The 16,712-nt window shown below is 43.1% G+C and overlaps 1 protein-coding gene across 3 annotated transcripts in view; it reads right to left on the bottom strand.

Annotated features, from left to right (window-relative positions):
• PRKCQ (protein kinase C theta) overlaps window positions 1–16,712 on the bottom strand; it is a 67,258-nt gene that overhangs the window by 11,489 nt on the left and 39,057 nt on the right. For all 3 annotated transcript variants that reach the window (XM_065049298.1, XM_065049299.1, XM_065049300.1), the window contains 3 exons: window positions 14,580–14,753; window positions 4,212–4,303; window positions 1,723–1,785 (listed from right to left, as the gene is read on the bottom strand). In XM_065049298.1, coding sequence (XP_064905370.1) covers window positions 1,723–1,785; window positions 4,212–4,303; window positions 14,580–14,753 — 329 coding nt within the window. The remainder of the gene's footprint in view (window positions 1–1,722; window positions 1,786–4,211; window positions 4,304–14,579; window positions 14,754–16,712) is intronic.

Here is a 16,712-nt window from a genome sequence, read left to right as displayed (position 1 = left end):
AAAAAAGGATAAGGGAGTAGGACTTGTTAAATCTTTTCTCTGAAAGCTCGATACCCAAAGCAATGCTGCACTGACTCCTCAGAATGAACTGTTTCTTCCTGTCACCATGCTGCCCAATGTTTGGCTAGACCAATTTGACCACATTTCCCAAGGCTCCAAACTCTTAACCATCTCTCTCCTTTCACAAGGCAACTGGTCCCAAACCCTGACACACCACTGGTGCAGCAATTCCAAATAAAATTATGAATTATAAACAAAATATCAGCGTTAATAGCCCTGCCACAAACTCACAATGTCCTGCAGATATTTTTAATCAACTTTTCTGAGAAGCCTGAGTTAAAATGACAGACATGGCTAAGTGATTTGGGCACTTCAGAAAATGCTTCTTCCACTTGAGTCCTCCAGAACAATAATTAAAGCCCAAAATTTGTTAAGACCACAAATATTATCTTAGCTTAGTGCCAATGATATTGATCTCATGTTTACGCAATCACCATCATTGGTCAATAAAGGCTATAAATGGCTCCCACATGAGTACCAATATTGAATAATAAGGAGAGTTTATCCAAATGAATTTTGCATTTTAATGGGAGAGTGGATTGTAACCAACTTATCCACTTTTAGCATTTGTTCTGATATTCACACTACATGACAACCATTGAAATAAGCTCATCTTGTTTTCAGCAAACATCATTGCTCTAGCGAGCTTTCTCATTTGTTTGTGACAAGCTATTTTCTTCTTGCTTTTACAGAAGGCTACAATGTAGTGAACTAACTTTTGCCATGAAGTTGTCCTGGACCAGAGCTCCCTAGAAATTCAGTTCCTGTGTTAGGGGAAAGAAGACTATGGCCTGATTTCTACAACCGTTCTTGTTCTTATCTTATCTCTGTCCTTTTATGTAAGTCTGAAGCACAACAATTATGTATCAGTTCAAAGCATCCATGCAGAATTTTGAAGCTCCTAGGGAAGTCAGGCAGAAGCTGGAATGGGCAATTTTGTAGAGGACTTCTCAGTATTTGGTAGACTGATGTACTGTGGACTAAGTTCATACCAGTGACTTCAGGAGAGGACTCTTCTGTTTGAGTGCAGCTGCCTGCGTTGTCCCACCTAGTCCCCATCTGCTCCCTGTAGAGCCCACTGGTGGATATGGGCACTGCTCATATGCACTCTAACACAGGTTTGATGGACCTAAAAGGCCCAATCTGCTTACTACATGAAAAGCTTGGGTGGCTAGATCAGATTAATGACAGTAGGTGAGACGAGTCCCATCTCCCCATGGAACTACACACAGCAAACCTGTTAATAACTCCGGATTAAGGTATATCACTGTCTCCCTGCTGTTACTTAAGCTGAGCTTGTCACCAAGATAACCAGCACAGCAGGTATACCAAATTTCTCATGGCTAGCTTGACCTTATATACCTTCATACATTGAAAACTCCAACTGGGTTCCTATACTGGGTGCTGTATGAACGACTCAGTGTAAAAGCATCAAAGGACTTACTTTAATGTTAACTGAAATAGGAGTGGATTCCCAAAAAGGGCTCAAAACTGCCTTTTTCACACATTTCAAAATAAAAGAGCCAGACTCTGCAAAAAAGAAATCTGCATAAAAATGAAATACCAGTAAGAACATCCAAGCAACAGCCTCTCAGTTATCATTAGTGATGGCAAGGACAGCAGAAAAGGTTTAACGTACTAGACACTACAAAGTAAAATTACCTGTATATTATGCCCTTGGAATGGAGGAACTGGAGCCCACATATGATTTCAGCAGCATAAAACCTGAGTGGCAGAAGGCACAAGTTAGAATGGATGCTTCGGAACAGTTGCTTTCAACTAGACCCAAAAGGATGGAAACTTTGTCCCAAATTTCACTAAGTCCCCAGGAGGCATGGAGTGCCTCGAGAAGGCTTGGGGCTAACTGGGTTTTATTGATGGATGATATGAGATTCCCAAAAGCATGACACACAGCTAGCAGCCCAACTGCCATTGAAATCACTTTGGGTAGGGATTTGGAGCCTACTCATCTTCAGGGATTTGGAAGCCACACTGCACGGCTGGTTGCATCTTTTTTACATGTAACTGACTCTGAGGACATTTCCTTCAGTGCCCAAGCATGTCTCCAGATCAGCTGTGGAGCAAAAAATCATCATCCAGCTCCTATAGCCTACTCTGCCTCACCTCAAGATATCATCCCTGTTGCAAAGAAGGCAAAATGGGTGATATCTATCCTTCTGCCTTATTTACATATTTAAAGTAAATCAATAATTTACAGAGATGCACCAGACTGCAAAATGCAAATTACAGTTAATGCCTCAGATGTCAAATGAGAAGCTATAATTTTCCATGTTCAGTAGCTGCTACACAAACACTGGAGTGGCCCCAGCAAGCGGACAGGGAGGTGGGTGCCTGGGTTTGGGGACCACAGTCTCCTCGGCTTGTCAAACAAACCTCTGCACTGCTCAGATTTATGACTTGCTTTGGAGATTTTACCCAAGATGAGAACTAGCAGCTCAGCGGCTTTTCTCTGGAGTGCTTTTGAGTTTGAGATCTTTGTTCTCAACATGTTTCTGCCTAAAACACACCACCACATCCTGCTGCAAAGAGGCAGCATAAGACTGAAGCACTGCTGCACTATTTTAGTTTTCTCCCAGATGGAAATGTAACCGTGGGGTCATATGTCCCTCCAGTGTTGTACAGTTCTGCTCTCTCAGTCTTCAGTGCATTGGCCCTTAATTCTGAACATTCAAATGCTTTTGAAAATATCATCAAATTAAACACTGATTTATATTAGGGTGTCGGGGTTTTTTATTATTAAACAAAAATTAATTCATATAGTGGTTTCAATATTGACTTTTAAAATACCTTTTGCTCATGGAAGGATTAGAAGCACCTTTCATTTAATTTAATTCTTCTATTTACTTTAATCAAAGTGAAATAAAATTTTAACTCCCTGTTGGTGTATTAGCTTTTTGTTTAAATTTACCTTTTCCATTTTTGCTAGGTTTTATCTCTCTTTTTTTTTTTTTTTTTTGTTTTTTCCTCCTCCTGAACCTTAAGGGGAAAAAGGGAAAATCCCATTATTCCTAACAAACATCAGCTTCACATCTGATCACTGGACTGGGAAGCTCAGCTTAAGCAAGTCTGCAGCTTGGCTATAGGCCATGCATTGTTGTAAAGAATGAGATATTTGGTTCCAGAAATGGCTGAAAATGCATCTGTGGGATGTCTTTGACGGTGGTAAGCCTAGGGCGGAGGTTGGGTCCACAATTATTTGGGCCTCCAGTTATGGGCTGAGCAAGAACAACCCCAGGGCTGCTGTAATCCACAGAAGGTGCCTGTAGATTGCATTAAAATGCACCTCAACCATGGGCCATGCAAATAAGATCTTAGGCATGCTTGGGGCTGTGCTATGGACAGTGCAGGCGCTTCAGCCTGATCTGGGTGAAGATGTCCCTGCTCATTGCAGGGGTGTTGGACTAGATGAGCTTTGAAGGTCCCTTCCAACCCAAGCTATTCTACAATTCTGTGATCTCAGGTGGATTGAATGGCCCTTCTGTAGCCCCCTTTTGTTTGAGGGATTGCAGCCCTGGGAAGGGGACTGATCCAGCAAGCAGGGCAGCCTAAGGGCCAGTTCCTATCCAGCCCAGCTCTTGAGTCTGAACAATTGTTTGTAGGACTATGCTGAGGTTAGTGCAAAATACAGGAGTCAGATCACAGGCTAGAAGGAGATCCCTGGTCTGCAGGCAAAAGGAAAAGCCTGCAGGCAGTGCAATGCTGATGAGGGTGTAGCAGCATCTGCAATGCTTCCAGACAGAAATAGCTTCACTGGTTGACCAAGAATGCAAACTAAGGTCACATCTGACTCAAAGCAACTGTGTGGATGGGCTCTAAAAAGCCTTCTGTGGGAGGGGAAAGAGGTCAGGGAGGGGAAGTGACTTGCTCCATGTCCATCATTGAGTCAGCGTGATAACCTGCATGTCTGGTTTGTTCAGTTTGGAGAGAGCTGGGATGGAGAGTGATGCTGCTTGCAGCACAAGCGTTATCACCACTTTGCAGCTGAGTAAGGAGCAGAGAGGCCAAATGATTTACGCAAGGTTTCCTCTACAGGACAGTAGCCGAGCTGGGTACCCTCATGTTTCCAGGTGCTGCCTTTGCTTCTACCATGTGTGTGATCTGCCAGCCAAAATCTAATAGTAACATCTTACGTTGCTCTGGGAAGGTCGAACTTATGACAACTCTGGATATGGAACATGAGGTCTCCTCCATTGAGGTATTCCATCACAAAAAAGAGGTTTTCCTAGAGAATGAGACAAGATGACAATAAGGGGTGGGGACGGGCAAGATAAAAGTAAAAAAAAAAAAAACAACAAAAAAAAATCACCCGGGAAGTACTCAAAAAGAGGAAGAAAAAGATTACAGCAAAGGTTTTGGAAATAACCTTTTTCAGATTCCTCATTTCTTCTCTTTGTCCTCTAAGCCCATACTCACCCTCTCTGCTCTGATTTGTATAAACAGCATTAGCAAACATTGCAAATCCACTTAATAACCAGCTGGTGCCATTGATTTTTACCAACGGACCTAAAGGCTCCCTAGGTGATGAGCAACTCTACAGTGCTTGTGTAACAGAAGGACGGATGGACAAGCTTCCTGCGGGACTAATGGAAGAGGCAGAAATAAATTCCAGGTCTCCTCTGATCCTCAGCCCAGTGCATTGTCCATCCCACGCAGTGATCTCAAGCTGGTGTTACCTGCATTCCTGCTCATCTTTTGGGGAGGCACACAGGTCTGACTTTGTCAGGTTATCAGAGGCACCGGCCAGATGCAGTGACCTGTTTTAAGCACACACTTGATTTTAAGCCTGGAGGCTGGTCTATTAAATAAGGCAGGACTTAACTTGCTAGAGGAAAGATTAATGAATTAATCATATTTCTAGATACCCATTGAGTATTTGCATGTGAGAGAAGATTGGAGAATGATCCTGTCTTTGTCCCAAGTTGAATGCAACCACCAGCTGTTCTACCTGGGCAGTGGAAAACTCTCCTCATGGTACATAGAAAGGGGGGAAATTTCTGTATTGAATAAAGAGCAGAACCGATCACCAAGGTTTCCTTTCGAGTCTTTGATATACACAACACTGATATTCTCGCTATCTCATCAGCCATAACTTCACTGCCAGGCCCCCACAGAATCATAGAACAGAATCACAGAATCACCTTGTTTGGAAGAGACCCTCTCTGGCACTAAACCATGTCCCTAAGAACCTCATCTATACATCTTTTAAATAGCGCCAGGGATGGTGGCTCAACCACTTCCCTGGTTGAAGCTGGAGGCAGATTCAGACCATTCCCTTTCACTTTGAATTTCACCTACAAAGCTGGAAGGGCACCTTTTTCTGGAAGAGGAGTAACTGTGCAATGAGTTATGTTCCCACCTTAAACTTTTGTTTGGGAATCTCAGCTTTTGTGCATAAATGGATGAATAAAATATAATGGATGCAGTACTTTTTTTTCTTTCCCTCAAAAGCCTCTCTCTGTTCTGTACCCATCTGAAGTCTGTCATCTCCAGGCTCTGCTAAAGTTTATGAATATCTTTCCTTTGTTGCCTATTCCCCATCACATTTTTTTTTTTAATGGGGAAAATAGAGTTCTATTCACTTATATTTTCAACAGCTGAAGGAAGATTTTTATCCATAAGTTCTAATGTAAGCATGTCTGGCAGCAAGCCAAGAGCTGGCTATTTCAAAAAACAGCAGTGTTTGTTCCTTTCAAATAACAGCTGCCTGCTCTAATTTGTGCAATTTCTTTAGCCAGATCCTTCTTATTACAGTACTCTTATTTAAATGGATGTCTGGATAGAAACCCCACCTGTTATCCAAAAAGCACAGGGCCAGATCTGGCCTCCCAGGGAAAGAATACAGATTTTTCCAATAAACCACATGGGTGCAGGTTTTCAGTTTGAAGGTCTTGCATCTGTAGAGGTCTCTGTAGATAAGTTGGTTTAAGTGAGTAAGAAGGCCAAGTGAAGATGGTATAGTGAAGATAGTATAGAAATGCACAAATCATGGAAGCGATGTGGGCTCAGGAGCCCGTTCAGGAAAACACTTGAACAGATGCTCTTCATGAAGGTGCACAGGGATGTGATGAGGTTTAGTGAATGACAGACTAGCGGCCACATGTATCACACTGGGACAGAAGCAACCTCATGGGTCTTCAAATGGTCCAGATTCAGCTTCAGTGGACTGGGAAAGAGAAAACCCTTGGGTTCTCCTGAAAGTCCACTGAGTTTGGCTGCAATTTATCACACATCTTTAAGCATAACTTGAAGTCCACATTTGTTCAGTAGTCATGCTCTGCTTGCTCATGGACTTGAGCAACCATCTGATGCACCTGTTTAATTGAACTGGGGACCCTAACTTGAAACTGGGGACTTTGGCAGCATCCTTCTGCCATCTGAGGAATGAAAAGGTGAACAGCCTCTCAGATTCATTACCATCCAAAGATCTTTATGTGAACTCAGTTGCTCAGCTGTCTAAAGCTATGATGCTGAAGATTACAGACTTGGCTTAGGCATTATTAATACTGAAGTTCATGATCTACCAGGTGCTACAGAGTGGTACATAAATGCCGTTGAAAAGGAAGACAGCATCACTTAGAGTTTTTTGCTCTGAGAATTGGAGATTCCCCTTGCTTCTTACAAAGGTCAATTAACTGGAATGGGTCATGGAGAAAAACTAGTTGAGATCAGCCCTAAGTCATTATGAGTAGCAAGATACAATCAGGCAGTATAAGCTGCAACCAGTTTTTGGAGACAGCTTCCTGAGCCTGAGATCTACAGAGGCACAGAACACTTTAAAAATGGGAAGTGGCAAAACTCATGCTTGAAACCACCAAAAATTCAACCGTGTGTTATAAGTTAAAGGGTTAGAATGTCATGGAGGGCACGTCTGCAGACAGGCTCTGACCTACACTTCTTTTTGTCCTTGGAAAGTTATCTGATGGCTCCTGTCTGCTACTGCCAGGCTCTGAAATCTGTCAGCACCTGGAGCAGATGGGATCGGGTTAAGTGGGTATTTCTCAAGATGTGGCAGCTGGGATGATGTGTTCTCCTTCCACTTTACTCTGCCCTGGTGAGACCACATCTGGAATATTGTGTCCAGTTGTGCCCCCTCAGTTCCAGCAGGACAGGGAACTGCTGGAGAGAGTCCAGCGCAGGGTAATGAAGATGCTGAAGGGAGTGGAGCATCTCCTGTGTGAGGAAAGGCTGAGGGAGCTGGGGCTCTGGAGCTGGACAAGAGGAGACTGAGGGGTGACCTCATTCATGTTTACAGGTATAGAAAGGGTGGGCGTCAGGAGGATGGAGCCAGGCTCTTCTTGGTGACAACCAATGTTAGGACAAGGGGTAATGGGTACAAACTGGAACACAAAAGGTTCCACTTAAATTTGAGAAGAAACTTCTCACTGAGGGTGCCAGAGCCTGGCCCAGGCTGCCCAGGGGGGTTGTGGAGTCTCCTTCTCTGCAGACATTCCAACCCGCCTGGACACCTTCCTGTGTAACCTCATCTGGGTGTTCCTGCTCCATGGGGGGATTGCACTGGATGAGCTTTCCAGGTCCCTTCCAATCCCTAACATTCTGTGATTCTGTGATTCTTCTCCCCTATGATGGCCCTGGCTCTGGGATGCTAAGCAAACAAACAGGAATGTTGTTCCTCAGTGATGAGACCTACAGAGCTCTGAAGGAGGCTTGGGAAGAGCCCCCTCACCCTACCTGCCTGCCTTACAGACAGATAAAAGATGACCCCCCCACATCATTAGAGCATCCTTGGGTAGCAAACACTCAGACAAGACTTGCACAATAGATCAGAACAAGTCTGGTTTCTTGGCTGAGTTTGGGGCCATCTTTTACAACCACAGAGCTCAAGGAGCACTATAAAAGCATTTTCTGTGCTCAGTGATGGATATTGCCCCAGGATAGCTGGCGTTAGTTGTCTTGTGGACATTCATGTATCAGCCACTCCCTCATCTTCCAGGGCCTTGTCCATTGCATCCTGCACACAAAATAAGATGGTACCCAAATCAATCTGATCCTGCCAGGTGCTGGAAGACTCGATTACTGCAAGAACCCAGTTCTTTTCCCTATCAGTCCCTCAGTGCCTGTGCTGACCTGAACCCCTCTCTGCAGAGCCACACGCTCTCTTTGCTTCTCCAGGACTTGGCAGGGACGGAGTTAAACTGACCTGTGTCTGCTCTGAACAAAACTGCTGTGAGAATGAATAGTCACTATCAGATATGCTTTCAACTTTATAAACAATGAGTATAAAGCAGGTAGCATTTAAATCGATCTTTTTTGAAGGTACATCCTATAATAGGCTCTTAACATCCTCAAAACAGCTGGAAGCCCTCCAGAGTGCTTTTTCTGTAGAGATTTTCAGATTTTGTTTTCTTTGCAATCGAAAGCACTTGCATACATACAAATCCACAATTTAACATCATTTACTGAAGAGCAAAAATTCTTCTTCTCAGGGCTTCCAGGTGGAATAATTATTAATTATAATTAATGCTTCAGGGCAGCGTGGCTTTGCCTGTATTTAGAACAGTTACCGTAGTAAATGGCTCCACATGGAGAAGGCTCCTCAATGCACATTATGTGACCTAAACCCACTGCATGCCCATTGAATTAGGTTGGCTGTTGCCAGGAGAAAGGGTTGACACAATGCAACTCCTGCAGTTGATTCTTGTCTCACAATTTATGGCAGCTCAGCCCAGCCCAGTCTGGGTGCTCGTCCATGATTTGGATCTATTTGGTTTCATGGGATAGGTGGGAGCCAAAAGCCTTTCAGTCCTTCTCCACCACATCACCCACCAAATGTTGTAGTCCCATCACATCATCCCATCTAGTAGGAACGTTCCCACAAGGAACATCTAACACAGGGTCACTCCTTGCTAATAGGTGACGATGGGAGGTATTAACATTGCTGTTTGCACCATCTGGGGACTAGCAAAGCCAATTTGTTACAGATTAAAGCAACCTCAGGCTTCATTTTGTTCTTTGGTTTAAATACTTTTTTCCTCTTGTGTAATACCAGTCTATCTTCTGGAGATGGCAGCATTTCTTACAGCTGTCAAACAATTCAGTCTCTGATATCGTTATTTATTTTTTATTCTAATCTTTGCACTGTCAGCATTTTTGACTGCATGTTAAACTGCTCATCTGGGATGCCCAGCTTTGTGTGCCCATCTACTTGGTACAAAGCACATGAATGTATTTATATATACACACACACACACAGATATATTTATATAAAGGTGGAAAGATGGCTGGCAAAGCTCCACTCACTTGAGTTCTGAAATCCCAAGACCCTTCCTCACAGCTCAAAGCAGGCAGAGTACACCACTAACAGCGGTAAACTGAGTTACTATCAGCCCTGTTTTGCCAAAATAACTGGTTTTCCCTATCAGCATTGGGTGGGATCTTGGAAAGAGACTAATTTTCTTAATGCTAGAAAAAAAAAAAAAAATCAGTGAAAATGTAAGGATAAAAAAAGTCACCAGACCAAAAACTAAACAAAAAGTAGTGAAATTTATGAAACATAAATATTTTTTCAGCTGAAAAGCAGAGGGAAAAAGAGTGGTGTTTTCATTTTGAAAAGTCAACTTTTCTTTTTTTCAGTACGAGGAGCAGTTACACTGTAGAATTTTAGAAATCTCAGGCAAAGCTGAATACATTTTGGGCTGATTTTTTGCAGAGCTGGACACCAGGAAGTCAATTAGAACACGTATATTTGATATTTAATTAATCACTTTAAAAATTATGCTTATGAGCTGGATCCCTCTTTTCCTTGCCAATACACTGTTCATACCACATGGGCTGACACCATCTAGAAGTGTCTTGTTAAGACTTTGTATTTTTGATGTTATAATTACAGCTGCTCACACCTTCTTTGGCAGAACCTTGTTGAAATCCCAAATCTCTGTTGAGATACTGCTACTTCTACTGAACCATGTTGAAATTTTGGCCAGGATAGAGTGAGACCTTGCCAATTTTCCTGCCTGCTGGTTGCAAGAGGTAAAAATCCCTGAAGCCTCCGTAAATTTCCCTGTTCTTCCCCAGCTTCGCCAACAGTTGGCTCAAATTTGGCCAAGCGGATTGAATCAGACATTTCCAAGCTCATTTATCCCTCACAAAATACTAGGAAGATGGAGATCTAGAAACCCTGAAGCTTCAAGACTGTGTCTGAATACAAAGACATAGGATAGTTTATGCAAGGAAAAGTCACTGTGTTGACCTGTACTTTCCTTACCCTTTCTTCCTAGTCAACATCAAAAACTGGATGCTGGCTAGAAAGATACCTGGTCTGACCCCATAGAACACCTCATCCTGTGATCAAGATTTTTGTCATGCATTTACTTTAGTCAGTCCAATTGAGGGTAGCGAAACACTGGCCCAGGTTGCCCAGAGAGGTGGTGGATGAACCATCCCTGGAGACATCCCAGGCCAGGCTGGACGGGGCTCTGAGCAACCTGATCTGGGTGAAGATGTCCCTGCTCATGGCAGGGGTTGGACTGGATGAGCTTTGAAGGTCCCTTCCAACACAAATTATACTATGATTCTATGATATTTTGTTGCGTTTCAGTGGTTCACCAGAGCTGGAAGTCCAGGCTTACAACCTCATCTCCCTGCAGGATGACTTCTCAGGCTCAGGGGAGACCTTATTGCTCTCTACAACAACCTGAAAGGGGGTTGTAGCATGGAGGGTGTTGGTCTCCCAAGTAGTAAGTGTCAAGATCAGAGGAAATGGCCTCAAGTTGCACCATGGGAGGTTTAGATTGGATATTGGGAAAGATTTATTCCCAAAAAGGGTTGTCAGGCATTGGAACAGGCTGCCCAGGGCAGTGGTGGAGTCACCATCCCTGGAGGGGTTTAAAAGACGTGTAGATGATATTCTTAGGGACATGGTTTAGTGACAGAGTTGGGTTAATGGTTGGGCTCAATGATCTTGAGGGTGTCTTCCAACTAAAATGTTTCTACATTTCTGTGATTCTCCTGCAGTCCATCAGCCTCCTGCAGCCATGCTATGGTCAGACAGGATCCTGCATTGCCTGGGGAGGGCAGGTGGGCCTGATCCAGGGCTGCTCAGGTCCATGGCACAGAAGGCAATGGAGCTGAACATCAAATGGGTGTGAAACACACGTGTTCCAACCTACAGGCTTTGATTCAGGTCAAATAATTCAGCCCCGTCCTTCTAATGGCAAGGCAGAGACAGAAGAAAACTGAAATTGCCCTTGGAAAATTTTGTAGGAATTACAGTTTCCTCCAAGGAGATATTTTAATGAGAAATCTCCTGAAAATACTAATGGAAAACACTTCAGAGCCTAAGAATTTTTAAATGAGGATCACAGTCCTTATTTAAAATCTTTTCTCCTTCCTGCCAATGTATGAGATTTTGAAGTCAGTATTAAGCATATCAAAACAGCACAGCATGTGAAAATGGTTCATCACCAGGACTTTGAAAAGACATAATACATTAGCAAAGAAAGAATGGAATGTTTCTGTAACACTGCCTTCTAAATTGCTATAAAGATTACTTCTCTTTCGGTTGAGATAGGCTTTCCTGTTACTATATTGTGCTACAAGCCAAAATGCCTAAGGACTTAATTTGCATTTAGGTAAAAGGTGTGAATAATGTGTCAATGAAATAAAGAAACAGAAGCAAAAGTGACTTTCAAAAAGGAATATCCTAGTTTTATCACAGAAGATCAGTGAAATGCATAAAGAAGAATAAAACATAAACACCGGGATGCTAGTCACTGTTTTGGCATTACCAGTTTTGAGATTTCACAGAAAGATAAATATGTTTTTCCTCCTCTTTAACATAACAGTGTCCCTTTAAGTGTAATACAACAGAATAGTTCTCAGAGCTTGTTGTTAAAATTCACACCATATAATTATGTTAGCTGAATATCTGGATGCAAAGATTACTGCAGTGAAATAAAACAGTCAAATTCAGAAACAGATTGGGGGAAAAGAAAAACCTCATGAATTTGAATTTGTTCTCATGTAGCAAAACATGACAAGTATTCTGAGTTTCCAAAGCACTGATCATTCAGCCTCTGCAGGATAAAAAGGAGCATTAGGTGCCTGGTGCCTATAAAAACCTGTCTGAAGGGCTGACAAGCTTTATATATTTTTGGAGCATTCACTAATTACCTGGGTTGAGGCCAAGAAGAAACTCATCTCAGAGCTCAAAGAACTGTCAACAAATTATATGACTTTTCTTTTTTTTTCCTCTGGAGACATGGAGAATACTGAGGTTCTTGTTTCAGTGCAGGAATATTCCTGTTTTTACTGTCCTTTGCAGAGGACTCAATAACTGAAGCAGCTCAGAAACCTTGCAAGCCAAAGCGTTAGAGGTTCAGAAAGACATTGACATGTGAATTTCTGTTTGAAACTACTTATCTATCTAGTGAAACCTTAAAAAAAAAAAATCAATTTTTCAATTTAAAATTCAAATTTTCAATATTTAAGTCCAGAGAGGGACTACACAGCAGTGCCCTGGCTTTTAAAATAATTGCTCTAAAAGATATTACAACTGAACTGTGCTGTCCTATAAGCTGTGAAAGACTGTCCAGGGCTTGTCACGGCTCTCCTGCTCTCAATGACTTTCATGTGTTGAGCCATCACCCCTTGGCTTGCAAAGGTCAGAGGAGGAAAACATAAGCTAGAAATCATTCACATTGGCCGTATTCTGGCTTCTGTATCTGTGAACTTGAGGGCAAAATGAGAGATCAAATAAATTTAAAATGGCAATGCTGGCAATGGTGAGATGGATGGAGAGTCTTTCTGTATGACAAGAGGGCTATACTGCGATGCTGCCCATAAGACAGTGTAGCAAAAGACTACTTAGGTTTTTGAGCCTGGCACTCATTGCTTTTCAATCCTGCAGGTTTTCCTTGCCTCAGCCACAACCAGAAGCACAGTTAACCCCCTAAATGATCAGTAAATCCCATCTGGCTCCTGTCATGGCTCCCTTTGGTCTGTCAACTTCTTGCTGTGGTCTCCTGAGGGAAGTGAACACTTGCACGAAGGCACTGACTGAAACCTGAGCTGCAGGCTGCCACTGCTGTGTCCATCCCAGACCTGACCTCCAGCTCCCACATCAGCGTTGGACCAGGGCTGGACCACAAACAAGACGGTTCTGCTGCTGCATCAGTCTATATTCACTTGGGCACCCAGAGTTACAGGCAGCACGAGCAGCTCTCCTTGAAGTATAAGCTCCCTTGTAGAGCCCTGACTGATGTGAATATTTTGTCTTTGTAATTAATTCTTGATTTTCTTTGGTTTTAGAGTTGGGTCACTTATATTTTCCTCTGAAATCCAGCTCCCCCCCCAAAAATAAAGGAATTAATTCCTTTCCTCTCCAGGCAAAGATCCATTCCCAGGACATACTGTACTCGCTGACAGTCCTGAAGGGGTTAAACATGAATGCCTGGGCTTAGTGTCACATAATTCACAGCAGTTCCCAGACGTCCTCTGTTATAAATTCAATCTGTCTTTAAACAGGTGCCACATCCCATGGGTGACTGGGATATACCCCAGAGGTTATATTTGTTTCTCCTGACACTGCAGAAGCAGCAAGGCTCTTACTGAGCAGGTCCTAACCTCACACCAAGCAGTATTTTGTATCACTAAATCCTGGGACGGAGCAGGGACCAAGAACGTCCTAACAAAACCCCGAACAAGCAGCCTTGAGAGAGTGATGTTCCTCTGAATTTGAGCTTTGGGTTAGCAAACATCTCTCAAAAGTGGTTTTGGTAAGTTGAACAGATAAGACAATCTCTCAGATTTCCTTCCATCATTTATTTCTGTGCCTTGTGTGTGCTTTGGTGTTAAGATGATTGGTTGTGACTGTAGAAAAGGCTCTGGAAAGCTAATCAGTTGGTGGTTCATTGCCATATAGGACCATGAAGATCTATAAACCACTTAAATGTCACTTTAATCTTGGGCTGGAGTCTTAAGCAGGACTTCAGATGAAAATGCTTTGTGCTGCCCCTCTGAACTGCATCCTCCACCACCAGTGGTCCTGCACAAATTAGGAAGAGTCCAATGCAATTTAACGGTAACTGGGGACAAAAGATTTCCAACGTGAATGACAGTATGTTTATTCTCCATAAACAGAGTTTCTTGAGTTAGTTCTGATCCAGGCTAGTCACTGCAGCATACCACTTTGTGGTCCAGGAGGCTGAGATAACACCAGTGTGGGCACATCTACGCCCTGTCTGTGGATGTGGCCTTTGCACATTATAAGATGCAGATTTTAAGAGTCGGTCTCTGCACAACCACCTCAGTTAGTCTTGGATGCCATTATCCTCCAATGCACCCCCACATTAATGTGAGGAAGGCAGATGAAATCTCTCGAGCCTTTTCCCAAATGGTTAACCTGAAGATCCCTTCTCTTCATGCCACCTCATGTCCAAGATGCTCCCTAACATCTAGGAGACCTTAGCAGTTTACTAAGTATCTATATCTCAGCAAACCATCCTCATTGCATGGAGGAAGGTGACAGATCCTTGTCTTACCTTGGTCTGGAACGTACAGAAGACATGAGTCAGGAATGGGTGCTCCCAAGCTAAGGAGAGGACTCTCTTCTCCACCATCGTACATTCAACATCATCATCCATCAGCACCACATCCTTCTTCAGGGCTTTCACAGCAAAATACTGGTCTGTGCTCTTCAGCTCAGCAAGGAACACCTAGAGTGGAAACAGCTACTCAGAAAGAGCAATGATCTTCTCTCAGAATAGAGAAGATCACTGGCAACACAGCAATGCAAGGCTGGAAGCTGAGCTCTGCGGAATTCACTAGGGTAGGCCTTAACAAAGGTAGCGTTTAAGGCGAAATTCCATCATTAAGACTTTGTAGACTTTGAGTTTGTTCCCCACACCCAGAATGGTTTTACGAAGATGAACCCCAGGGAAGGATGAAGAAGGTCTTGGTGATTACAAGAGCAGGGACTACATGCTTGCATGGACAAGACATGTCCGAAAACCAAACACTTCTGATAACAGAAACTATCTCTATGCAAATCCTCATGAGATACATTTCCTGTTTTCTAACTTTAAATAATAAAACATAGAATATTGCTTTGTCAACATGTGAAATGCAAATATCCTGCACCAGATCCTCAGCAGGTGTAAACTGATGTACACCAGTAGTTAGGTGATCTATATCAGATATTAATTTCTCCCCTTCCTTCCATCATCTGAGCAGGCAGGATGGGACCCCCATGATTTTGCAAACTTCTCTGAGACGAGCAAAACACGTCCCAAAGGAGTTAGCACCTCTATCTATTTTTAATAGGCAGGAAAAGTGAGACAAGGAGCAGTAGAGAAGGGTTTTCTATAGACTACAAGGCAATTAAGTCTCCACTGGAAGGCAGTGCCAGCGCTGGTCTTTACACTAACAGCCTGTCGATGCTGTTTCCCATAGACTGAATAAATACGTAAGATTCATCAAAAAGGCCTTTGAAGTTCTCTATCAGACACTATTTACTGAGTAAGCTCAGACATGCTTCAGCCCTGACAAAACTTTTATTTACTCTTTTGGCTACTGCTGCATTTCACTTTGTAGCATGAGACAGAGAGTAGAGCCTAGAGCCTCCCTCTGTCTCTGCAGTGAATGACCAGAAATGCTAACAGTGCTGATGCTGCAAACACCCTTTTTTATGCACATTTCTGTGCTGGGCACTGCTCTCCTGGGGAAACTGGGAAATGCAATACATTTCTGACTTGTGCTATGACTTCTAAGGTGCAGATAGCAATGCCAGACATCATGCAGAGGCGACTTTCTTAAGGGTCTGTCTCTCAAGCTCCCTGGTCCATGCAGAGCTGGAGAAACCCCTCAGGCTCTAATATCTGCACACCCTGTCACCTCTATGGGGAAGTGAATCTTGCTCCAGGCAAATAAGGGCACCAGGAGTGACACCTACACAGGAAACTGGTGGGTGATGTTTGTTGCAGAAGGGCACGAAATAGCCCATCCTCTCCACACCCACATGGTGCACTGCAGAGAGATGCAGATGCTTGCAGGCTCGGAAAGTTCATGTCAATACAGGGGGATGAAACAAGGTGCAGAATCTGCTTCCATGGAGGAATTCAAAACTTGACTAGACAAATCCCTGAGCAAGCTCATCTGATTGGACCTGTTTTGAACAGCAGGTTGGATTAGACGAACTTAACATGTCCTTTTAACAGAAATGTTTATGTGACATCTATGCTCTTGAGTCCAGATTAGTCTGGGTTGTGGATTTTGGGATATTCTGGCTTAGCTCTAACTGAGATGCCTCAGCTCTGTTTCCCATGCAGAGTGTAGATATGCCAAGTGTTTTCAAGTATGGAAAGCCAATATGGCAAATATGTCACCAATTTAAGAACTGGCTGCAGCAATTCCTCCAGATCACTTAGAAAGCAATAAGCAGCCCTTTGTTAACGCACAGTTTCCATCTTGGAAATGTTCGGGAATCTGAGCAAGGCGATACATAGTGATACTCATTCTCAGTATTGGCTGAGAAAACACAATGGTGAGTTTCTCTGAAATTACTTCACGCAGCTCTGCACTGGCACTGAATAACGTGAGTCCCCTTCCAGGGGACATCTGCAAGAAGGAAGAACAATCTACAATTCATCAAGATTAATTAATCCACTGAAAACAGG

Source organism: Columba livia, chromosome 1, assembly GCF_036013475.1.
Source record: "Columba livia isolate bColLiv1 breed racing homer chromosome 1, bColLiv1.pat.W.v2, whole genome shotgun sequence".
Classification (NCBI taxonomy): Eukaryota; Metazoa; Chordata; class Aves; order Columbiformes; family Columbidae; genus Columba; species Columba livia.
The sequence above is the reverse complement of the archived record's forward strand: the minus strand, read 5'-3'. Positions and strand labels throughout refer to the sequence as shown.